Source organism: Seriola lalandi, unplaced genomic scaffold (assembly GCF_002814215.2).
Source record: "Seriola lalandi dorsalis isolate HSWRI2012SDOR001 ecotype SW California unplaced genomic scaffold, Sedor1 jcf7180002054981, whole genome shotgun sequence".
In the NCBI taxonomy this organism is placed as follows: Eukaryota; Metazoa; Chordata; class Actinopteri; order Carangiformes; family Carangidae; genus Seriola; species Seriola lalandi.
Window position 1 is genome coordinate 968,111 of NW_019525661.1, and position 26,257 is coordinate 994,367.

General features: G+C 40.8%; 3 protein-coding genes across 3 annotated transcripts in view; 2 read left to right on the forward strand and 1 right to left on the reverse strand.

Moving 5' to 3' along the window:
• The window catches only part of plppr4a (phospholipid phosphatase related 4a), a 40,414-nt gene extending 33,358 nt beyond the window's left edge, over positions 1–7,056 (reverse strand). Inside the window, 1 exon segment of the mRNA XM_087171800.1 lies at positions 6,651–7,056. Within this exon segment, the coding sequence (XP_087027926.1) occupies positions 6,651–6,734 (84 nt within the window). The 5' untranslated portion in view covers positions 6,735–7,056.
• A 5,080-nt stretch (positions 7,057–12,136) lies between these two features.
• On the forward strand, positions 12,137–17,088 carry tyw3 (tRNA-yW synthesizing protein 3 homolog (S. cerevisiae)). Its single transcript, XM_023398215.2, has 6 exons — positions 12,137–12,484; positions 13,064–13,141; positions 13,234–13,332; positions 16,068–16,139; positions 16,266–16,399; positions 16,561–17,088. The coding sequence occupies exons 1-6, from the start codon at positions 12,317–12,319 to the stop codon at positions 16,805–16,807; spliced, it is 798 nt and encodes a 265-aa protein (XP_023253983.1). The 5' UTR covers positions 12,137–12,316; the 3' UTR covers positions 16,808–17,088.
• Positions 17,089–17,834: 746 nt separating this feature from the next.
• Positions 17,835–26,257, forward strand: plppr5a (phospholipid phosphatase related 5a). The gene is made up of 6 exons (XM_023398214.2): positions 17,835–18,863; positions 20,361–20,487; positions 22,838–23,088; positions 23,183–23,359; positions 25,559–25,699; positions 26,214–26,257. Exons 1-6 carry the CDS (start codon positions 18,660–18,662, stop codon positions 26,241–26,243), a joined length of 930 nt encoding a protein of 309 aa, XP_023253982.1. The 5' UTR covers positions 17,835–18,659; the 3' UTR covers positions 26,244–26,257.

A 26,257-nucleotide genomic window follows, 5' to 3' on the forward strand; every position in this document is an offset into this window, starting at 1 on the left:
TGGTTGTTGCCTCCTGGGATGATGACGCCAGGTTCAGTTCCTGTTCTTTCATTCAGATCTCCAGTTAGAAGCACATTTCCCTGGGCCTGGAAGCAGGTGATTTCCTAATGGACAGTTTCATACATGTCTACTTCAAAATAAGGAGAATCTACTGTGGGTATACACATAGCATGGAGGTATAAACACCTCTGCACAATTTTGTCCAAAACTGATGCATCCAAGTTCACTCTGATAAGTTAGTTTATGTTCTTACCACAACGCTGTCGCAGACCCTCTATTAGCAAGCATGTAAGTATAGCTATAAGCTAAGGTTAGAAAAACAGGAGGGTTGTCAAGGTTAGCATGTTGTCTGCTAGGCAGTATCGACACATGGATAACATTGATGTAAATTCTTTAACTCTGACCCTGAATGCTTGCACCTTCAATCCAGATGAATACTGAAAAATATTCTCTCAGACTCAAAGGTCTAATCATGAGGACACACACATACAGTCCAGAGGTATTAGCAGAACAAAGTTTATTTCTATGTAGGCCTACTGTTTTTCTTTACTACTGACAGTTTCTTTAAAGAGACGATCATCACGCTCAACCACACAGCTTTATTGCGATAAATGTGGGCAATCAACCGAACAAGTATCAAAACCGACTTAATTTGGTTAATACTTTCCCCAATGTGTGCTTTCATGAAGCGTCCCCTTAAAGAAATACTACCTCGTGTTCATGTCTCCGCCCCATCCAACTAATGTTAGTCCACGTGCACTCAAGGCAAAGCTGGTGATATGGACAACCAGAGAGCAAAAACTGAGCCTCAGGCTACAGTCCACACTACTCCACAGTTTTCAAGCCCATTAAACTGAGACTTTTGGAAACACTTTTGGTTTGAAAAAGCCCGGAGATGCATTTTAGTCCGGGCGGACTTTTGGAAACAATGACTGAGACCTGCCTTGCCTCCTGATTGGGTAATATCAGTGACGACTACCAGACAGGTAGGTAACGCCACCGATTTGTTTAATCACTTGGAACGCAATCACATTGCTGAATATGAAGAGTGCATGGCTCAGTAAAGACAGAGACAATAAGCTCCAAAGTGTTCATTATATTATAGTCGAGGTAAAAGTTTGAAACATTTGTGACACTGATTTGAAGTCATTATCGCTCAGCCCTAGATAAAAGTTCTTCACTCCCAGGATGGGACTTATTCGTAGAAAATTTCTGGCTAAGGTAAAAGCTAATTATTCTCAGAAGGCTGTTGTATCTTTAATTGTGTTTTCAGTTGCATCTATCTGGGGCTTTTGAAATAAAGACAAAGAGGTTTGTTTCCAAGCTGCCATTGTCCACTGTCAGCGAAATATTCTGCCACATCAGCGATGCCACTCTCACAGTAATAATGTAGTACTCCCACTACAGATATTACGTTAGACCAGTGTGAAAACACTATTAGCCACCTGTATTGCGTTACTTCCCCAGAACTAGACCAGGGTCTGTTCCAGCTACAACACAGCAGACTATGCACGGGTATAAACACACACGTTTAGACTGTATCATCATTGACTTGAATCCAGTCAATGCTTTATGTAATACATTACATCATACTGTAGCTCTCCTTTAAACATCCAGGGTGTACTATATCTGCATATCTGATGAAGTGAACACATCGTGATGATCATGGCCACTGTGCACACACCGGGAACCAGGCTGCAGTAGGGATGTTTCTCTCCTCTTAACGTTTCTAGCCCTGAACACACAGATATAAAAATACACCCCATTCAGAGGGCCATGTTGCCTAGCAGCCAGTTAGTGGGTAGGATGGTGTGACTGTGCGAGATAGAAAATGTTGCCAACACAGAGCAGCGCTGTCAGGAAGATAAAGGAGAAACGAGTAGTAATTATGATAGTGTTTTCAACCCCATCATCCAACACTAACACAGTAACTACTGATTTGTTTTCTCGCCACATTTCACAATAGTGTTGATTTTGGAAAAAGAAGGCCAAGCTGAAACTATCCTTAATCATGCGCACTGTTTACAGTTAACACAGCAACATTTTAAGAAAAACATCAAATCAGTAAAAGTTGTGTCTAAAGGCTTTTGAAAATAATGGTGCCTCACACACTACAGGACATTATTAAGATGATCACGCCAGAGGGAGCAATCCGGGAGCGATGCATCACCTCACATAATCTCATCTCACGTGATCTCATGGGGAAGAAGATGTAAACAAAATGGAGACTGCGATGCAACAACTTGCTGTAATGTTAAAAAAAAAAACATAAGCAGAAGGCTAAAGAAGTCCTGGATGAGGAAATGGTTGGGGAGACACAGTCAACACAGTTTGTGATAACCCCTTTGTTAACAAGAAGATAAAAAATGCACAAACTGTTATAAACCTGGCATCCTCCCTCTCCAGCCCACCACCTCACTGTGCTGTGTGCTGATGAAACCAAGACGCTGTCCGTGGTGCTGAAGTAACAGAGGGATTTAGACAAACTCCTCATCTGATATTAAACTGTCTCTAAAGCAAAGATAAAGAGCTCTGGGGTCATTTTAAGAGACATATTGCAGCAATGTTCAGAGCGACCTCTCATTCCTGTTGTTAGTTAAATGTTGCCTTGCGATCTTTGATTTCCATTCCATCACGCCTTTGGAGGAGTTTTGTCAAGTCTTGGGCTTCGAGACCAGCTGATAACAAAAAAACCTGTATCACAAACTATGGTGTGGATTTTGAAAGACGCAGAGCTTATCTGGCATGAGAATTAAGCCACATGACTATATACACCGTGAGACAATATAAATGTGTCAGCCCTAAGAGATTTGCCATACCTTTTGTATAGAGATAGCTTTCCCTGTCATATCTCTGGTTAGACCATAGTGGAGTAGAACTGCTTTAAAGAAACACTGGATTTACTGGATTGTTGATTCCCTGTTTGCTGAGTATTTAACTCACTGGAGTTAAGCTAACACAGACATTTCAATCTGGTTGTTTGTCTGTAAATGGTTTCTTCATTGAGATTTCACAAAATTTACTATATCACCAACTATACAACACACATACACACATATATACGTGCAACCAGAACAGCTTCACTGCTCCTTGGCATAGATTCTCCAAGTTTCTGAACACTGGAGGATGAACACCATTCTTCCTAAAGATATTCCTTCAGTTGGTGTTTTGATGATGGTGGTAGAGACCGCTGACTAACACATCAGTCCACAATCTCCCATAGGTTATACAGAGGTATCCCAATAACAATACTAGTATGGGAAATACCTCTAATACTGCCTAACATACTGTATCACCTATAAGCAAGTATGTGAGTCTACACAGTGATCCAATACCACTTTATAAATTTGTTTCAGAGCCAGAATTCATTTCTTTCCACCACTCTAAAACAGTAGCCTGCACAGGAAGTTGTGTTGTGCAGTCACTGGCAACTACTGTTATAGAGCAGCGAAGAAGAATTGATTTCTGGTAAATAGTGTTATCAGAGGCAGCTAGAAAGGAGACAGCACACTTACAATCATTTCCTGTATCTGTGTCCCATGTTTTCTCCACCTCCCGCCCCTTTAGGAGACCAGCAGCAGGTCTGAGTCAGTTCACTCCAATGAGAGAAGTGAACCTGATCCCAGATTATCAATATTTCACCCCACAGTCACTAAAGTAAATATTGAATCAATTTTTCACAAGCCGCAGATCTTCAGAACATTCTGACATTAAAATGTTCAGACGGATCAGGAGAAATTTTACTTTATTGAAGACCTGTCTCTGTCTCAGCAACATGTTTTTGGAGGGAAAACAGAGAGTATCAGACTGATATGATCTTGTTTCAGGTTGATCAGATATAAAGTAGCAGATAAAAAACAAGCAGCAAAATCTAATCAAAATGTAAATTCAAACTGCATCTAGTGTTGTACTGTTGTTATGTTTTGACATGAACAATCAATCATGACCACACCTACTTAGGAAACAGGAAATGTATACCATTTCTTACCATTGGTGCTGCTTGTAATGTGTCATCTTTTGTTACAGAGTATTTTTGGTGTTAGGAAAGTGAAGCGGCAACATTTTCACTATGAAAGGTTTTAATTTGTTTTTTACTCTTAGATTTACCACCGCTCAGTGACCCCTCATGTCCTGTGGATGGGATCAGGTTTTGTCTGCACATCCAGATTAAGAGGTCAAAGTCAGTATAACTTGAGCTCTGCTGCTTCAGTTCTTTTTTTGTGCTGTCCACCACCATTATGGAAATGACTAAATGGCTGGTGTACAGTTTTTACTTGGTTATTAGACAAGTTGTTAGGGAAATTCTGGTCACATTACTCTAGGCTAAATGGTAATTCAATTATTTGTAAGCGGAGGTGTAGTACTATTTGTTTACGTACTGGAGCGCACCATGAAGTTGCGGCTCGCTTCTAAGGTTATGTTAAGTTTCCATATCAGTCATCTATGATCACATGATCAGATGTTAGACTGACTTTATGAACAGTTTGATCATGTTGAGAATATGACGACAAACATCCACCTCAGTAATATTAGACCATACCATGGATGTAGCAGGTTGTAATTAGTGTAGCATTAGGCAGCAGGGGAATGAACACAAGTAGTTTGTGTTTTGAATGATTTATTTACTGACTCGTGTGGAACAAATGACGCCACATTGTAAACATCCATTCAGTAGAGAGGCTGCAGTGCAGGCAGAGGTCAAGCTAAGCTAACAGGCTAGGCTATGAAAACATAGCTAAGCTAGCTTTCATCTCCAGAAGTGTAGCAGACTGACTTTGTCATATTTCTGTGTAAAAGCTTCACAGATAAAGAAACTGCCAGAAGAGTGAATGATGAATGAAACGATGTTTTCTGTCTTTTAATCTTTACTAATTCACGATCTTTTAAAGTAGAATGTTTTCCTGCGTATTACTCAATGCATGATTGACATTTGGAAATCAATCAATACACCTTAAATGTCAATATGACTTTGACTGTTTCATTTGATTTTATTAGCTCTCTACATGACCGACTCTTTATCACTTAAAAAAAAAGTAGTGAAGCATCACTAGCACTGAGCAGCATTAGACCTATGTTTGTAAGTATGTAAAGGTACTGTCATTTGTGACAGCACAAACTGTCACTAAATGTTTCAGCACACTCCTTTGGTCATAGTAAGACTCTATAAATCTGCTCCAGCTCTGATGATGCAAGCAGAGGCTGAGCTGTAGCAAGCAAGACTCAATACAGACCCAAAGGTTTTGATCATTCACACCATTTAAACCTTATGGAAGTCAGACACCAGCTTCTGCTCAGTCTAGGTTTGTCTGCATCATCAGGTGAGGGATTTCGAGTGGTGCATGGCTGCCACTGAGTTACTGTATGTCTTTATATACAGTGAGAAGTGCATACAGATTAGGTCAACACTCATTTAAATGTGAAGTGTAAGGTTAACTGAGGAAATGCTGCACAATCTCAAATCTTTTATTCATCCTGGCCTGTCAGTGAGAATGCCGTAATGTGTTCATATGGTAATATAAAATCCTCACAGTACCAGAAATGTAGCTTATATCCAAACAAACATTGCCCTAATGAGCCACTACTACTACTAATACAATTATTATTACCAATAATGACAATATATTTAAATGTTGCACATCCTCAGGCCTACAGAAAGGTTGTTCCACAGTCTGGGGGCGGATGAACTAAATGCAGCATCTCTATGAGCTTTAGTCCTGGAGCAAGGAACAATTAGTGTGAGAGACTCAGTGGAACACAGTGATCTGTCAGGCACAGACTACACTGTGGCTGTTAGGCTCTTCATATGATGAGTGGATGGATATTGTATCTAAATCGTGTTAGTGTGGCATGAAACTGAAGTACATGTCCTTATCTGGCCAGCTTTCTATAAGTGACCGTCTTCAGCCAAGGTGTGTGGACTGATGATACACGAATGATATTAAGCTGCTTGAAATAACAAGCTGTATCAATCTTTGCATCCTGCCACACAAAACTGCTGTATGCACATGGAATCATAATATCCTGTGGAGACTGCAGTGTCACCGGCTACAAAAACAACTGGGTAAACAGGGATGAGGAGAATACAGATTGTCAGTATCACTGCTATCAAACTGCATACGTCTGGCTCATTGCGGACTGGCATCTCAACATTAAATATCCACAATCATAACCTAATATTTATGTACATTATTAGCTTAAACTGATTGTGGTATTCAGGTGGTTGCTCGGCCCTCTGGCCCTCCACAAATAGTTCTAACTACATGTTCCTGGGGAAGAGCGTGACCATCATCTGTCAGCACAAACCACCCCTCTAAAAACCAGCTGCATCAAAAACACACACAACCTGACTGAATGAGAGCACTGATATCAGGGTCTGTCACTCAGTCTGCCACCAGTCAGCCAGTGGGTCAGTCAGTCAGTGGATAACCAGCTGACCAGTCAGTCAACCAATACATTAGTCAACCTGAACCAAACAGCAGCCTGTCAACCAGACTGCTCCAATTACCACACACCTCTGCAACATAGTGTTACAGGCAGATACTGTCAGGCTAGAGATAGATAGATAGATAGATAGATAGATAGATAGATAGATAGATAGATAGATAGATAGATAGATAGATAGATAGATAGATAGATAGATAGATATTCACCTCTACAAAATAAAAGCACGGCAGCAGAGTGACGCTGTCCTTGGTCTCCTTCCCGCCTTTCAGCCGCTCCTTGGCACGAGACATCACGAGCGGCTGGTGGTCTCTCCCGTTGCCGGGAGACAGGGAGCTGTACTTGATTCCCGTCGTAATTTTGGCGGAATTCCAACCGAGTCCGGTTCCCCCAGACCCTTATCGGCGGACCTCCATCGCTCGATGAGTTGAGCTGGAAGTGTCGGTGTCCGTCAGTTTGATTTGTCCGTTGTAGCCCCTTTAATATACGGTTTTTGGGGCCTCAAAAAAATGTGTCAGCGCAGAACTGACACCGGCTCCCCCAGATCTGTTCGTCCTGTCTGCTGACATGAAAATTCATCCTGTCATTCGCACGGTGTTCAGAGGAGAGGCTTCACTCCGGTCACCCCGGGTACCTCAATTACGCTCCTCCACTCTGGCTCCACCAGCTTTGCTCTGCTGCAGCAGGTGACGTCGTTAAGCTAGCCGAAATATAGAAACTCATTTCCTGTTACACTTTCAAAATAAACCCAATTAACTATTTCTCAGCACTCGGCACTTATTTTTCCTATCAAATCACCATTTCCACGCAAATTTTACCATCTCTGTGCAAACATTGGCTATTCTATGGCTATTATTTCTACAGGTGTTTCGCCTTTATTTTGATGGTAATATTATACTACAAATATAATAACAACATCCGGTCTTTCCAGACTAACGTCTGCTAATTTGACATAAATCAGCAGGTGCCAGGCTGTGGTGGAGAGATGAACTTAACGAGGTCTCACTCTGCACCTATTTACCCATACAAATATACTGTGGCTTCAGTTTACATTATTCTTACATTCAGACCTCGTTGCGAACCGTTATAATTAAGAGCTGTTTTTCACTGCAGTTAATGTAAATGACAAACTGAGGGGTCTGTGATTTATCTATAAAAACATTTGAAACATTTAGAGAAAAAAAACGTTTTTGAACGTTTTTGAGCATCACATACCAAATCCCCATTCACCGCTATTGCTTTGGGCTGGCAGAGGTGGCACGTTCCTCAAAATGTCTGCAAATACAACTGTAGTATCTGCAGTGATAAACGCTGCCAGGTCTATGTGGGCAAACATTAGTATCCCCATGCTGCATGACATAAAGTGTACTCTTGGTACTATTATATAAAGCAGTGGCCCCCAACCCTTTTGCCTTGTGACCTTTTAAAATTTAGTGATGTATAGTTGTGATCCCTCATCACAAGTTACCACAGTGTAGATCAGGGCTGGGTATCAAACCTTAGTGTTATTTTGTGTGTGTTATCTTTTTGGGTTAAAATTCTTGTACAGCCACTAATATTATTACTAAACAATAATAACAATTATTGTCGTTCATTATAATAACAATATTATTATTATTGTTGTTGTTGTTGTTGTTAGTAGGCTATTATTATTGTTATTGTTAATTAATTATTGATGGTAGTAGTAGTAGTAGTGGTAGTGTTGTCCCTTTAACACCCGCCCTTACAACCCGCCATTTAGGGTCTGGATTTCACCTACGGAGTGATTCATCTTTTTAATCCTCGACCATGGAGGAAAACAGAAACCGATCGATGGTTGTGACGTCATGAGTGTGCTAAAAACCTATTTTCCACATTGGGAGCGCGCATGAGTGTGTGTGAACGCCCCCTCCAGCACAGCAGAGCCATATAGGCTACTCTTGATAATATATGGGACACACAGGCCTCAGGACTCAGGCATGAAACAGTGTGCCATGTTAAAGCCTCGGGCCACTGCCTCCAGCATGCTGTCGTGTTGACAGACTGCTGCCATACAACTGATGATCGCTCAGTTCCCCTCTCCGTTCAGTGTCTGAGTGAGGGGCAGTATGATGACTGACGGCTAAATACTTACACGTGATTAGCCTCATTTATGGTGTTTTCATTTCTAATTTTAAAAAGTTTAGATTTATTTGATAGTTCGTCAACCCTCTGATACGACCCAAAGGAGTGTGTCCTGAAATAGCGCCCCTAAGGCGGCAGGCATACCAGACCTTGGTTGTCATGGTTACAATAATAAACACGCGGACTGTACCTAGAGGCGTACCTACCATGGCTGCTTTTTTAGTTTTTTCTTTTAAAATAAATTTTCTTTTTACATTTTCATTCATTTTATTTTCACCTGTTGTACTTCTGTCATTTAAATTCAATTTTTTGTGCTGCTGTATTTTCTTTGATCAATATCAATTAAATATACAATATATATATATATACATATATATATATATATATATTAACTACACAATGAAAAAAACTCAAAAAACTGTCACGGCTTGGTTTGGTTTAGGAAAAGATCATGATTTGGGTTAAAATAAGTACTTCCTCAACATTACACAGTCTTTGTTGTCATGGTTACAATATGAACAGCTAGTTTCACATCGAACACCGCTCTCCTGTATCATATAATTATCCATCCACCACAACCTCCTCCTCACGTGGACTTTGTCTCTCTTAATACTACATCATTGCACTTTTCCCTTTGCTCCTGTCATCATTACTACAACCACTAGATGTCACCTAGCAACAAAACCTAACTATGGGTCATAATAACCAGCTGCACAGAGGACATGTGGGCTTGTTTCTTACAGCTTAGAAATGAGAGTATCATTGTCCTCCACTGTCATCATATTTCAGCTACACACACTCCCTTCTTCCCTACTGCTTGTTATATAAACAGGTCAACACTTATCATTATTTGGACTAAGTCTTTTTTAGTTTGCAGGCTCACGTTGCTACAGGTGCTGCACAGGTACCTGTGACAGTTACCTCAACAAGTATTCAGACCCCTTCACCCTCCTCACCATCCTCTGCTTTAATCCTGCTTTAATTATCCTTGAGATGTGTCTGGACACTCAAACGCCCCAGGACTAGAATTAAAGGTCTAATACTTTTGTGAATAAATAAATAAAATTAATTTGCATACATTTCTAAATACAGATGGATGGGCAATAATCTCAAAGTGAAGAGGTCTGAATACTTTCTGAAGCTAATGTAAGTATTAGTTGAGTTGATGTAAAGTCTTGAAATAATTAAAATGCTATTTAACATGGAATGGAATGGTGACTCCTGTGTTGATGCAGAATTAAAATTAGGCACAACTGCCTGGTGAAGTGCTGACCAATGTCCGTGTATGTGTGAGGAGGGGGAGGACACTTCCTAATTATATTTAGTTATTCATCAAATATGAATAAATCCCCTCTGGCAACAAAGCGACAGACTTTACACCAGCTGGAAGATATGAACCACACTGTCAGTGAAAAGACACAACTACATTGAATATCCTCTTTCTTTTAAACGTTGTAAACAAGGTCAGTTGTCAAACAACAGATGGAAATGGGTTTGTGTTAGACACCAGTGCTGCTTTATCGCAGAAAAGCTCTGTTTAAATTAACACACAAGTGCAGTTTGAGTACTAGTATTCAACATACTCCATCCAAGTAAATCAGTAATGATGCCCACCCATAATCACTACATAACCACAATATTATGTTTATGTTGCACTTTCATTTTAGCTCTGAGCTTCTGACATTTAAGAACATTATGCAGTTTGATTCTTTTCTTCATCAGATTTCTCGTGGGAGGCCCTTGAAGAGAAAACCAACAATAAATGGATCCTATTAGCAACTATTGTGTGTGTATCCACACCGCTGCTGGATGACATGTTCCTTCATTTACCCTGAATACACACACTGTAGTTTATATTGATTAACTCCCACAGTCACTGTCCTGCTGCCACCAGAGCACCACATATGGATTAATCCACTGCTGAAAATAGTCCCCAATAAATGCACATTTTCCTCCTGTTGGAGTCACATTTGCAGTCACCTAGAGTGACTGGCCGTTTTAGAAAATGGCTGAGCCTTTAAAATGAAACTACACACTGTATTTGTGAGCTATTTCAAAGATTTACACAGGATTAGACAGGGTGGTCAGAAACTATTGGTCTGTAAATGTTTGGGTCTTTTCATTGGATTTGATAAAAATAACAAAAATGTACAATAAGTAGCCTATTAGTCTCATCCTTTAACCTGATGTGATTCTAATGAAGAATCTTACTGTAACCACTTTTTCTTTTTACCTTAAACTTTTCTAATTTAAAAATGACAACAGACAAAAAATATCTGCTGTAACTGTGGAGTATTGGCTCCTTCTGCCTACAAATATCAGCCCTCAAAAACAAGTCTTTATCAAAGTGATTATTAGAAATCACCATGGCAGGTAAATCAATCTGAGTATCAGTCTTTAGAGTGTAAATGTCACCTCTGATGCCACATGGTAGAGGTGAGGTATAAACCACTGTCACTGGGACTGCTTGTAATCTCTCTGCGTGTTTCTTCTGTTGAGGCTCCAACACAGGAATGTTGTGTGTATTAATAGTGCTGGGGGTTGTGTTGTCGGATGCAGTGTGGGCGGCTGCATTTATAATATTCTTCAACAATCTCCCACGATAACTGAGAGACCATGAGAGGAAAAACTCCCTCCAGCCTTGTTCCATCGTCCTGCTTTTCTTCCCAACACCTGACTCCTATTTGACCCCCTGTGTGATGTGACCCCCCCACACACACACACACACACACACACACACACACACTTACTTCACTATCTTACTGCCACTTGTTTGTTATGCCAGTGATCTGAAGCTTATACTGGTCTAATAGATCACTACGACATGTAAATAGAGCAAAAAGAAGAGTGAGACTGACCTGTGGTCTGATCCTCATAGTGTCTTCATGGTAGATCCTGATCCTCCACTGTGTCACTGGATTCTGATCTGCTTCCACTGTTTTCCTGCTCAGTTGTCACTTATAGATTCTGGGCCAGCAAACCATGCCAGACCAATAGGGGATAATGCTCCCTCTCTCGCTCTCACTCTCGCTCTATTCCTCTTCCTCTTCTTCCTCCTCTCTCTGATTTACCAAGATTCAGAAAACACCATCTGCGGTCTTAACTTTACTGAGAGTCTCCACTGAGTGACAGAGCATCATATCGACCCTCTGCATCGGGTTGAAGCAGGTACCACACACAAATAGACCATCTTGCTTTACTAAAAGTAGGTCACTGGAGAACTACATGGAGTGAGCAGCTGGGATTCTCAGACTCTGATAGAGGCCTGGGCAGCCACTGGTACGACCAACTAAATGTAACTTTGACAGTTACACTATTAACTTATCCATCATTTGTATCCCCTTTTCCTCACTGTGCATTAGTTTGTGCTGCAACTCAATGAAAGAGTTGCAATGTTTGTGAGTAAAATATAACACCAGGAACATTTTCAACTTAGTATTGCCTCCGATACAGCAGGTGGCAGTGTGCGCTGTTGGCTCGTATCTCCAAGTATGTCGGCCGCCATTTTACCTAAAGAAGAACGCCCTCCAGTCCGCTAGGTGGCGGTAATGCACCTGCAAACCGGTTGCTAACTGTCAATCAAACCAAAACAAGCAGAAGAAGAAGAAAACCATCACCACAGCTAGCAGCTATCTAACGTTTTAGATAGCTGCTTTTAGACGGTTTTAATGAATTAAAAATGCGTTTAAATGTTCCCGCCGTGACTCTGAGGCCCTGAGCGTTTGAACAGTTTGTCGCTGCGTCAGCTCGCCGTAAGGAAAAGCTCACGGTCATGGAGAAAACGTTCACTCAGTGGAAGAAGCAGTGTCTGAACAAGCTGGACCTAAGCAAGAAGGGCAGTGTGGACCAGGACATTGAACATGTAGTGTCTCTTCTAAACAGCTGTGAGGAGTACTTCACCACCAGCTCCTGCTCCGGGAGAATCATCCTCATTGACGGGGTGAGAGAGGCTTTACTGCGGGCTAGTCCTCTGTTAGCAGATGGTCCCAACAAGCTAACAGCTGGAATTTCTTCAGTGTGTGAGAGCTTCATTAGAGGCAGGGTTTCACATACTATATTGATTATCACCAGAGCCTTTCAGCTGTAACGTGTTGTAAGGTTGTATTTGTTTTGCATGTTGGTAACTTTGGTTTAAGGATGTTAAGAATGTGAACCTTAGGTAAGCTGCTGCCATTTGGGGTGAGCAGGATGTCAAGGGATCCATTACACATCTGGATTTTATGGTTATATTGTTGTTTATGAGTTTATCTACATCCCGCAGAGATTTAGTGATGCACCCCCTTTTAGGAGGAGGTAAGCAATAAAAGTGAAACACAGAGGTAAAGGTCTCGAGGTTAACAGATGTTAGTTACAACACCCAGAACAACATACGATACGAGCAGCTCAAGTTCTGTCATTCGGAGAGAGACTTGATTTATCCTGCATCAGATCTGTCCTCCGTGCACGAATAAACCAGCCAAATTGAAGTGTTAACTTGAAATCATCTTTTCACATATGTTCCCTGTCTGTTTCCCTGTAGGCTCCAGAGAGTGATGTCCAGAAACAGAACTGTACTTGGCTGTTCGTCTCACACCAAAAATGCACATCTGATGACCTGGTGAGATATGACAGACTTCTGTACTGCTGATGGTCCAAGTAACAATAATATGGATTTAATAATAATCGGAGTACACTGTGTTTGTTTTTCAGGTGTCTGGTCTGGCCAAGTCCAGCAGAGATGCTGTGTTGAAGTTTGAACCCTTCGTGCTCCATGTTCAGTGTCGGAGGCTGGAAGATGCACAGCTTATGGTGAGAAAGACACTGCATGTGTTGTTACAGTGTTGTGAAGACGTCAATATGACGCGCAGCTCTGACCTGCTGGTTTTTGTACAGTTTAATTTTGACTAGCTGCTATGAAAAACAACTGTTTATTAAAAGTGCTACATTTAGCGTCTTTAATACTCAGCAGGGCTGACTCTGACAGAGACATGATGCAGGTTAAAACTGCATAAATAGCATGGTCAGCTATCATATATCTTCGGGGCTCGAGTGACGCTTTGCTCTCCATTCATTTCAGCCCTGTATGAACATAAACTTGCAGAGACTGAAGGGGCAGAGTGTTTGCCGCTCTTGGTGTAGTTGTCATATGCTGATTGTTAATGCTGCGCAACTGACACATAAACAGCATGTCATTCATGTTCCACTGATAGAAACCACTACTAATGAGTTGTCAAGTCCCTGATGATCATAGTCAACAACTAACCATTAATGACAACAATGTAACAATGTTAGTGGAAAATCAAATCCAGAAGACAATAGAACTAATGGATTTTTTTTGAAAATAGAATAATATGAATTTAGTGATTTCTTGCATCAAAGAGTTTACACTTCAGCAGCCAGATGTCTGATTATTATTATTATCATCTTATTACACCTCCCCTCTTTATGTTACATTAAACATCAAATGGAGATTATTGGTCATATGAAACCCTCTACTTGTCCCACAGACGCTGTTCCCTCTCGCTTTTTTAAAGAGATCTGTGAGACTATTGGACCTAATATCCAAACAATTTTAAACAGCAGTCTGGCTTCAGGTGTTGTACCAGCTAATTTTAAGCATGTAGTTGTGCAGCCACTGATCAAAAAACCTAATCTGGACATCTCAGTCCTCTCAAATTTTAGACCCATTTCAAAACTTCCCTTTCTTTCAAAAATCCTGGAAAAAATTGTGCTTACTCAATTGCAGTCCCTCTTAAACTTACATGGTATTCTTGAGGTGTTCCAGTCTGGTTTAAAAGCCTTTCACAGCACTGAATCTGCGCTTTTATAAGTTTTTAATGATCTTTTATTAGCCACTGACTCAGGGGATTCTGCTATTCTTATGCTTTTAGACCTCTCAGCTGCTTTCAATACAGTGGATCACAGTATCCTTATCACTCGCCTAGAGCATTATGTAGGTATTAAAGGAACTGCTCTGGAGTGGTTCAGGTCTTACTTGTCTGACAGAAGTTTTGTCAGCCTTGGTGATTGTGTGTCCTCCTCAGCGCCTTTACCTTGTGGAGTGCCTCAGGGGTCAATTCTTGGGCCTATCCTATTTTCTCTTTATATGCTCCCCCTGGGGTCCATTCTTAGAAAACATGGCATTGCATTTCATTTTTATGCGGATGACACACAAATGTATCTGCCCTTGAAACAAAACGGCACCCTACAGCTACTGTTGGACTGTCTTAAGGACATTAAAGCTTGGATGGCCTTAAACAATTTAATTTTTAATGAAAAAAAAAAACAGAGATTCTGTTATTTGGACCCAGTAGTGCCTGTGTTGGCCCCCACATAGACCCGAGCTCTGTAAATCCATACGGAAAATCCACTGTTGGAAATCTGGGTGTGATTATGGACAGTGATTTTAAATTGGACAAACATGTCAATTCAGTTGTGAAATCTAGCTTTTTCCAACTGAAGCTTTTATCAAAGGTCAAGTCCTGCCTGTCTTTTAATGATTTTGAAAGAGTCATCCATGCTTTTATTTCATCCCGCCTTGACTACTGTAATGCTCTTTATGTTGGTGTTAACCAGAACTCCCTCTCATGACTACAGTTGGTCCAAAATGCAGCAGCTTGTCTTTTAACAGGAACAGGCAAGCAAGAGCACATTTCCCACGTGCTGGCCTCCCTTCACTGGCTCCCTGTACGTTTCAGGATTGATTTGAAAATTTTAACTTTAGTTTATAAATCATAACATGAGCTAGCTCCATTTTACCTGTCGGAATTTTTTAGTGGCACATGTACCTCTACGCACTCTCAGGTCTGCTGACCAGTCGCTTTTAGTTGTGCCCAGATCCAGGCTAAAGCTCAGGAGAGACCGGGCTTTTTCAGTTGCAGCCCCCAAACTCTGGGACGAACTGCCTCTACATGTCAGACTGTCCCCCTCACTGCCTGTTTTTAAATCACGTCTTAAAGCACATTTTTATTCTTTGTCCTTTGACTCAGTATGAGAGTTGTCATTTCTGTCTGTTTGCACCAGTTTGTGTTCTTGCTGTGTTGTTTTTATGATATTGATTGTACAGCACTTTGGTCAACAGCTGTTGTTTTAAATGTGCTTTATAAATACATTTAAAATGTGGTTTGAAATGTGTTGCAACACTGCAACAGTTTTATTTGTGGCTTTCAACATTAGTTTTGATCAATAACAACACCCAGGAATTTATTTTCATCCACTCTTTCGTTAATACTGATTTTAACTTGTTTTATTGATTTGCCGTGTGCTCTGGGAAACTCAGATAAAGATTCAGATAACACCTGAATCTGTCTTCAGTGTACAGCTAAATTTCAATTTCAATTTCAAATCAACATTATCATAATACACAAAACACTACAGGCTATACTGGAACTTAGAAACACTTAAAGGAAGTTTTTTGTTCAGTGTTTTGTGCAGATGACTTTCATATTGTCTCATTAGATCTTTACATGAGGTCTTTTTCAGGTACTAAACAGGTTATTAAATAAACTGACCACTTGGTCATTAAATGTTTTTGTCTCCTGCAGCACTCAGTGGCCATCAACTCAGGCTTCAGGAACTCTGGTCTCACTGTCGGAAAGACAGGAAAGATCATCACGGTACGTTTGAGACACTACTGACATTTTTGAACAGTCCGTAAGTGGTTTAGGGAATAGCAAGTTTTTGCCTACATATATTATGTAATAGGTGTAAATCTATGCTGTTTCTGTATTTTGTCCCTCTAGGCAATCCGTAGCACCCATGGCCTGGAGGTTCCTCTGAGCCACAAAGGAAAGCTCCTGGCTGGACACGAGTACATCGGTTTCCTAACTCAGACAGCCAATCAGAAGATGGAGGAGAACCTCAGACGGATCCACAGGTCAGTCTGCTCACTGGCTCTGTCCTGTTCAGTTATTGGTTAAAACTGTGGCTGTTAGTTACTACATCAGTTAAATGTTCTCACTAATCTATGCATCAGAATTCATTTCAAAGCTCAGAATGTCTGAATGAGTGTGTTGTTTTGTTTTTGTTCACGTCCAGGTTTTACCAGAACCTCCAGTCAGCTCTGACCACAGAGAAACTACAAAAACTACAACTCCCAGATCATCCCAGCTCACAGGAACTCCAACATCCCCCTGACAGACTGGTGACAGAGAAGGAAGAGAAGAGCAAAAGAAGTGTGTATAAACGGAGGCGGAAGAGAGAGCAACATAAGACTGACTGTTGCCATGGTGACAAGTCCAGCAGTGTGCAAGAGCTGGACGACTGTCTGGATCTATTTACATGAAGTGGTGGCTCTGCACACATGCTAACACACTCAGTGTGTCACCATCTGGTTAATGGTGTCCCTCTTTTGTGAATGTTGAAACATTCAGAAAACATGCTGAATGCTCTTTTATAATAGGGATATCAGCAGGTGACCTGAGCTACACAGCTACACTTCTCTGGAGCAGGTTGAGGTCAGAGGACTCAGCCTGTCGACAGACCAGGCCACTCACTGGAATAATAAACATCATTTCTACATGATATGACAAATAATAAAAAGCAATAAAGATATTTTTTACTTTAGTGTGTTTTCAATTATTTCAGATATCTCTGTCCTGCCAGAATGTTGTGGAGAGGATGGTCTGTATTGTCCAAGATGGCCTCCATCTTACATTGCATGTGTCTCTCCACAATGTCCTGAGTGAGTCCAGAATCCTGCCAAGCTCAGACCCAGCCTTTGTGTTCATGTCAGTAACTGCCAGTAATTATACTGGTACAGATACAGATACTACTCCTACTGATTTATCTGTTCGTTCTTGGTCATTTCTTCACATTACTACATAATTACTATGTAATTACTATATAATTAATGGCCTGTAAATTAAAGGGTCACCAAATCCCTCATGACAATAGAATAGAAAGCCTTTATTGTCATTGTACAAAATATACAACAAACTTCGGAGTGCTTCTTCTGATCAGTGCAAACAGAAAAGAAAACAGACAAAAGGACACAAAAAGAATATCACACGTAAAAGGATATTGCACTCAAAAATTATTAATAAATACTTTTTAAAGAAATAGAAAAGTGCTTTTCTGAGTAAGCTATTATTTACAGTGAGTATTAAAATAGTGATATAGATATAAACAGTGAATAGTTCTGATGGTCCAGGGAAAGAAACTGCTCTTAAGTCTGTTAGTCCAGCTTTTGATGCCCTTGTACTGTCTACCAGAGGACAGGAGGTTGAACAGGTGGTTTCCAGGATGGAAGAGGTCCTTAATTATTTTTCATTTGTTTTTTTGAGTATCAATCTACATGCATTTCATGTAGAAGATGGAGACAGCGATACAAACAAAACAAACTCAGAGATACTGATGCTGCAGCATCAAGCTGATTTTGATTTGTAAAGGGACATTGTATTGAGGCATGTGTGGCAACAGTTTTATGAGTCTGATTACTTTTTGATGCCATTTTCATCTTTTGTGCACACCCACATTTTTACACACTGTTTTGTAAATGGGGCCCCAGCTCAACGTAGGACTGACTTTATTATTCTCCCTCTGGCCGCTATAGCTCTGACTGGTCGTCTCAATACGGAACCTGTGAATGGTTTTGGTTTTGAATGAGAGTGTGCTCTACAAATACATACCTTTGGGTCAGACCCTGATCCAACCTGTAAAGTGAGTCCAGGATACAGAGCCTCCACTGAGACTGAGTGGCTCTTTACATTTGTTCAGTGAATCAGAATGAATCCCTGCTTCACCCCCATCAGATGATTCAGGAGAGTCACAGGAGTGGAAGGAAGGTTTCCCTCTCACACAATCACAACAAAGGCAAAGAAGAATAAGTAAGTCAGTCTCTCAGGGGCACGTCATCGTCATCATCGTCACTGTGGTTATCATCATCTGTGCTTTCATATCTACACTGAAGACCTGCACAACTGGATTATCAGGCATCTTGGTGACATTAACCAAGAATCAGTACAACTGGATTATTCACCCTGGTGACACAAACCAGGAAGTGTCAAAACAGGATTTGAAAGAACAACTGTGATTTTAAATTGTAAGTCGGACTCTTCATCTCTAAAGCAACCGCATCCAGGACTGTGTACGACTGAGATACCCGTCACTGTGGTAACAGTCTCCGAGACTCCACCATGCTGTACTTCCAGGTGGTGATTCTGGCAGCTACAGTGATGCTGGCTTACTACTGCGAGTTCACAGACACTTTCAGTCCAGCACAGCAGGGCTTCATCTGCAGAGACCCGACTTTAGCCAAACCAGATCCTGGACCTGAACAGGACAGCCTCATACAGCCTGTCATACTGTACTCTGTGGTGGGTGGACTGCCTGTTGTGCTGGTAAGTAACAGGACAGATGTTAAAGATATGAGTGACAGATGTGATGGCTTGCAGGGGTGCAGGGAGGCTCAGTTTGACTGGCAGGTCCCTGAACAGGACAACTGCAGCTGCTATGGTAAATAAAACACTGTACATGAATATACACAGTCTGAGCACATTTTAATTTCAACAAAAGCAAGAGCAACACTTGCATGTATGTATGAGAGAGTTTAAAGCATCACACTGCAGTTAACAGCAAAAGAACAAACTGAGATGAAGATCTTAAAGCTGCAGTAATCAATGTCTTATATTAAATGTCCATATAGTCTAAAGGTCCATGTGTAGTTTGATTATAAAGCAGGTCTAGGTTCTATATTAATACTGTGAAAGTATCAAAGCCTCAGTCCACAGAGAAATGCTCACAGCCTGTGTTCAGAAACTGGGGCCGGTTGCTCAGAACACCTCAAGTTTTCTACCTAAATATGACACTTGGGGTTTAATTTTTCCTTAGCTGAGGGTGTTAATTAAGGGAACAGAATTTCTCAAAAATATATCCTTAGTTAAGGAAAATCATTAAGGCATTTGCAGCAGTGAAAGAGATTTTACAGCTGTAAAATTCTACAGTTTCCATAGAAACCAATGATTTGCTGCCATTAGGGCTTGTTATAGCTGTTATCACTTTTGCAGAAGCCGCCGCCATGTCATCCTCCTGTTGTTTTGATGGGAACTTCAGCACAGTGTTCGGCAGACGGCCACAGTGTTTAAACCCTGTGAGTGACCTGGCAAACACTGCTGATCTGTGGACATGAAACACCTTGACTGCACCTGACTGGAAAGATCATTGTGGCATAAAACCATAGAGTGATCATGAAGCTGTGGAATGTCGAATGATCCAACTTCAGTCGGGCAAATCATAAACTGACCATAAACTTTACTGTACCCCTTTTCCCTTAGGTCGCTAAGGTCTTTTGTGCAATGGTTTAACTGACTTTAAGTGATTCCTTAAATATAAGACTAAGATAAGGAGAAATACTTAAGTGAACATTTTAAGGAAACCTTAAGCAGGAGACTTAAGGTTGATTTGTGCAACTGTTTTTATTTTAAGGAAACCTTAAATCAGATTTTAAGGGAAATCTTAAGGGATCTGAAGAGGGCTTTGTGCAACCGGCCTCTGAGCCTTAAAACGAGCTGTCAGGACTTCTGTAACTTTGTGATGTCACAACAAAGCAGTCACTGTGCAGGATTTGGTTTCTCTGAGTGTTAACCTGAAATCTGCTATATTTTTATTGGATCACTCAGTAAACAGTTAGCCAATGAGAAGAGAAGCTCAGAGCCTCCTCTCTTCTGATTGGCTCACTGACCTGTTGTTACTAGAGCTCCACAGAGAAGCCTGAGAGAGGAGATGGAAAACTACATGACAGATGATTGCACATTATATAAAATCCAAGCATTTAGATAACCTCTAAACTAACATCCCTCCACCTGCTTGTTTTCTTCTTCTTTCATGATGTGTTGCAGATTTCGTCTGTAGAGCTGGTTATCTTTCTACTTCACTCAAACAGCCTTTACGACCAAGACAAGATTGTTATGATGGATGACTGTTGCTACGTGAACCCTATGGTGCGCAGGACCTTCCGTTTCCTTGGTAATTTAGTTAGTTAATAGATCATTTGCTCTAATAAACTAAAACCTTTTGCTGTTCTTTTCATTTTAATTCTTAATGTTAGATGTTTTGTGGTGAAATCAAAAGTGCTACCTACTGAATATATATGTCATGTCTTGGTGATTGTAGCCGCCTGGCTGCTGGGCTCCGACCAGCTCGCTCTACACCTGATGTTGGCAGTTCAGCCTTTATTTTATGGGTAAACAAGTAAATCAAATCAAGTTCCAAATTACTGTACAATCAATTGTTGTACATCCTTCATCATGGCAAAATGTGGTCCTGGAGACACCTACTACAACAGGATCTACCACAGACGTGGTTCTGAGTGTATTGCTGTTTATATGTCTGTGTGTCTGTGGACAGATTTTGTTGCTGTGAACGCATCACCACTGTGCAGGATACAGTCACCAGACTTTACAGGTGTGTAGCTGAGATACAAATGAAGGCTAAGTTTGAAGAGCTGGTGTGATCCCATCGGAAGACGCTCCCTAGTTTCCTTTTTTTTTTTATTTCACTTGGGAATCACAACAAGAATTTCACCCTCACAATTAGAACACTGAAATAAAATGGTGGACAGTAAATATAGCGCATTAAAGAGTAAACAGGAATCAATTTGAAACAAGTTGCCATTATAAAAGTGTGTTTAAACAGAAGAGGCACATTTTCATGTAAATTTGACGTTTGTATGGACCTCAGCCTCTTCTCAAGAGCCGTGTCCTTAACAAAGACTGAATGAAGCCCACTCTCTCTCTCTCTCTCTCTCTCTCTCTCTCTCTCTCTCATATACAGTTTATGCAGTCATACTGCCTCAGACTTTTGCTTCACACCCTATTTGAACACACAATAACACTATACTTTTCTTGTTATGATCACAAAACTGTGAAAACAACTTTTTGAAATGATGCCACTTCTGGGCTTCTGCACTAAACAAGTGCAATTTCAATATGTAACATCAACACAACCAACAGCCTCTGTTTTGTGTCACTGAGGTTGTTAATGTCACTTTCTGTGTGAGGTCAGGATTCATGCTAACACTGAAACACTATATTAAAGGTGTAATGTATAAGATCGTGCTACTTGCTCCACAGCATTTCACCTCTTCTCCCCCGTCCAGTTAATCATGTTGTTGTTTTCCCCATGTTCCTTATAATTTATTATTTATATGTGCATTTATTGTTGATAGCTAAAATTGTTGATAGCACTGAAATAAATTATGATTACTTGTAATACAAACAGTATGTTTTTATTTACCTATAAAAATATGAAGGCAAGGGGATACTGCATGACACATGGGTGTCAGGCTACAGCTGCATGAGGAAGGGATGATGACATCATCACAGAGGCAAAAATCAGAGAATAAGGTTTATTGCCAGGTAGGTTTTTACTTACAAGATATTTGGCTTGGTGTTTGGTGCAGTATCCAATAAACATATTAACAGGAAATAACAATAAAAAGGTAAAATACTGCAGCAGTCAAAAAGAGAAATACACATAGATACACATATTAAAAAGTAAAACTATGAAAAAAACTATGTACAAAAGTGTTGATGTGCAGAAGATCACAGTATAGACTATATGTGTTCTGTGCAGGGATAATACTCTGAGGTGTTACTGTAATGTGGTTGTGTTATCCATTGTCACTGCCACTAGATGTCACACTAGACCAACAACATCTCAGACCAAAACAAATGCGTCGTCGGCTGCACGAATGAGACTGATGGAGCCGGTAAAGACTTTACAGATGTTCTGATGGTCCACGGGCCGACAGTAGTCCACATGTCCAGTCCAGCTGCACTCTGGTCTCGTCTGTTTCTGTGTCTGAAGTCTTTTTTAAAGGAAAACGTGGTTTCTTCTTCAGTGGGGGAAATTTTAAAGGTCACTTTCATCTGAACGCAGCGTACTGCACTGTTTCTCATCTGTGGGCGGAGCCTGTGTGTTTCTAAACATGGGAGGACCCATGGCTTACGAAGAGGGACTCACATGCACTCACATGCACTAACACACACGTATGTGCACTAACTTGCACATGCTACCAGGCCAGCTACCAAAACACAGACCAGAAAAGCTCAGATTACATCACACACAGAGGGGGTGTGGCTTAGTTTTCTGCTCAGGACGCCATAACTCCTCTCTATCTTTACATAGAAAATAGTTGTTTACTATTGTTGTTTAAAATCTTGTTTACAGAACCAGAGACCTCAGTGCTAACATTTAAATTGCATTAATGTGACTGATTTATTTCAAATACACTTTCAACTAAAATCTGAATCTTTCTATGTCAGTTCAGTAACATGCTGCTTTTAAATCATCTAACCTGTGTGTGTCTCTGCAGGTGTCTACGTCTTTGGTCTGTTTTCGACTGACATCTTCGTCAACGCAGGTCAGCTGGTCACAGGAAGTCTGGCTCCTTACTTCCTGTCTGTTTGCCAGCCCAATTACACCGCCCTCAGCTGCCAGGACACCGCGTACTTTGTCAGCCTATCAGACGCTTGCACCGGCGACCCTGATGACGTCATGAGAGCCAGGAAGACGTTTCCCTCCAAAGAGGCTGCACTGAGTCTGTACACGGCGGTTTATCTGGCAGTGAGTGGTTCACTTTAAAGTAGCGGAGGCAGAAAGCAGTTTCATCACCAGCACATGCCTCGCCATACTGTCGCTGAATAACCTTTCCCTGCAGATGTACATCACATCATGCGTTGGTTCCAGTGCAGGTCGACTGACAGGCCCCTTCCTGAGTATGTCATTGGTCGGTCTGGCTGTGCTGACAGGCATCAACAGAGTGGCCGAATACCGAAACCACTGGAGCGACATCATAGCAGGACAAGTCATCGGGGGAGCTATCGCCGTCTTTCTTGTCAGTAATTATTCATTTAATGAGCTGTAGCCGTTTTACTCGTTACTCAATTTGTCCAGCTCACATGTTTCATGTTCATTTGTTTGCTGGTTCCCTCACATCTCCTGTAATGAGACGCCACTGCCTTTCCTCTCACACAGTTAGTGACAGTTTGTATAAACTGGAGGCTGTAAAGGTGAACTGGTGAGTAGATCAGTTTTCATGTTCAACGTGATGATGATTTTTAACGTCCCCGACAACCTCTGTAGTCTCATTTACACACTTGTTAGCAACCGGCCTTTTTTAACAGACGTGAAAGCTTCAAGAAATCAGGACTGGAGTATTTACTGACGGATTTTATGTTGTAGAATAAAACAGGAAAATGTCTTGATCATGTGTTAACACAGACCTTATTTAAGTCATCTTACCAAAAACACATTCAAAGAACCACAGACTTCAGGACCAGGGAACAGGAGGAGCTAAAATGCTCCTAACCTTACCTAAGTCAATTTTGCCATTTTCGGGAGGTCCCTCTTCTGCAGCCTGGTTCGGTGTGGTGACCGATCAGAGCATCTGAGGCTCAGCTTGTCAGGATCAACTCTACTTTTTAGGGTGGCTCAACATCCAGCATACCGTTACCTTCTGCTGTAGTTTATCGCCGTCAGCGTGGCAGTGATGTGACACAGTGATGTTTGCAAAGATATGTCAGACAAGACCCAGTTAAACCTGAAAATTTGCATGGACCTCTTATGTTGAATGTACGAAATTGAGGACGTAGTTGAAAACTGTTGTGAAACTGCTGTAAACAACTGACATCATTGTGTCATATTTGTGTTCTGCTAAGTGTCAGAACATGCACAGTGAAGGCCAGGAACACACTTGCTGTGTGGTGTGTTCATGGCGGCTGCGAAACATCTAGGTTTCATTTCAGTGCCCATGTTAGCGGGTTAGAGCGACACACATCACAGTTGTCATGTGATCTAGAGACTGATGTTTTGCGTATTTTTCACAGGAGATTCATCTCTCAGCAGAAACAGGCAGAGAAAAGACCTGTTGAAGTCACAGTGACATCATAGCAGCAACATCACATCAAACTGACTCCTTCCACTATAATTTCTATGTCTAGACTGAATCTGGATATGACAACGACATGAAAAATATATTTTTTAACCATTTTCAGCAGCTGCATGTGAAGACAGAGACATTTTAGTGACTTTTTCTGTTAAAAATGAATCAGAAATGAATTTATAATGAAAAGAAATACAACATTCCAGTGACCTGTAAACTCGTGTTCCCACCGTAAGCCGGCAACACTGCGGGCTGTTAACGCCAGTGTTTGCGCCAGTTGATTTTGAAAGAACAACAGCCAATGGGGAGACACCAACTTAGTCATGTGGCATTCAGCTGAGCAATAGTGGAAATATGATCACTCACTCACTCAGTCAGTCAGTCAGATTATATTGCTGACCCTGCTGTTGCTCTCCAGCCAACAACAGTCTCATGGACTCTCTCTAAACTTTTCCATATAAATGTGAAGGTGAATGTAATGTATTATGGTAACATCACAAGCACTGTAAACTTCACATAGAGGGAAGGCACAGTATTCAAAACAAATATTAGATTAGATTAACTTTATTTATCCCACAACTGGGAAATTCATTTAATTTGATGAAATAATGGTATATAACAAGTTCTTTTTTAGTAAAATCAATAAATCATTTTAATAATCAATTTAGAAGTTGTCAGTACCAAGTATTCTGATCAATTACCCTTTGCATTTGCCTTCCCTGTTCCTCAAATTCATCACTTCTTCAACTTAATTGAGATTATTTCTTTTAAAATAAATTACGTTCATTCTTTATATTTTTAAGAAGTTTTAAAAAACATCCAGAGCATCTTTTCAGAGTCACACAGCCACTCTGCAGCTGTACATTGTCAAGTCTACAGTTGGCCAAATAAATGTAGGTTTATAGACAGCCGGCCTAATGGACTAAATAGCTGCAGGACACACACAGCCTACATGAGTTTGAATTCTTCTTTTACGTAACAAGTCATGCACGACTGACTGGGTCGCTCTGGATCACGGAGACAATCTAAACACAAATGATAAAACCCTGTCTCCCTCCAGTCACAATAAAAGCTCCCGGTTTTATACAGTTCTTTACTCGTCCGTTGTGTGTGTGTGTGTGTGTGTGTGTGTGACTGTTTCTGTCTGTGCAGGTGGTGTTCGTGGTTCAGTATTTCAAGAAGAGACCTGGACTTCCTCAGAGTCCGTCTGATGATGGGACAGCTAACACTGATGAGGCGTCACTTCAGATGAATCACACCATGGCAACCAGTGTCAAATTTGTTGCTACACAGGTAACTTCACTTTTACACCTGTAAGTTGTTTTTTTCATGCATGATTATACAATATTCCCAACTACATGTGGAAGCTATTATGTATTTGCATTTTTTTTTTCAGCAGAGTAAAAATTCTATTTTAGAGGCAATTTTTTAAAGGTCCATACAGTCTAAAGGTCTCTGTCCATGTGTAGTTTGATTATAAAGCAGGTCTAAGTTCTATATTAATACTGTGAAAGTATCAAAGCCTCAGTCCACAGAGAAATGCACACAGCCTGTGTTCAGACACTGAGCCTTAAAACCAGCTGTAAGTCACTTCTGGAACTTTGTGATGTCACAACAAAGCAGTCACCACTGTCAGTCATGCCCTGGAGGCTCCTGTGAGATTCCATTGGGATGGGAGTCAATTAAAGTAGTAAAGTAGTAAAACCACAAATATATCTTCTTATGGATCAACACTCAAATAAAATACAGGAGAAGAGGAGAATATGGAGATTTAATTGAATGGTGTTTTTCTTTCTTGGTTTTCTAGAGCCCAGGATCCATCACAGAAGTCACATGACTATGACCCCCCCC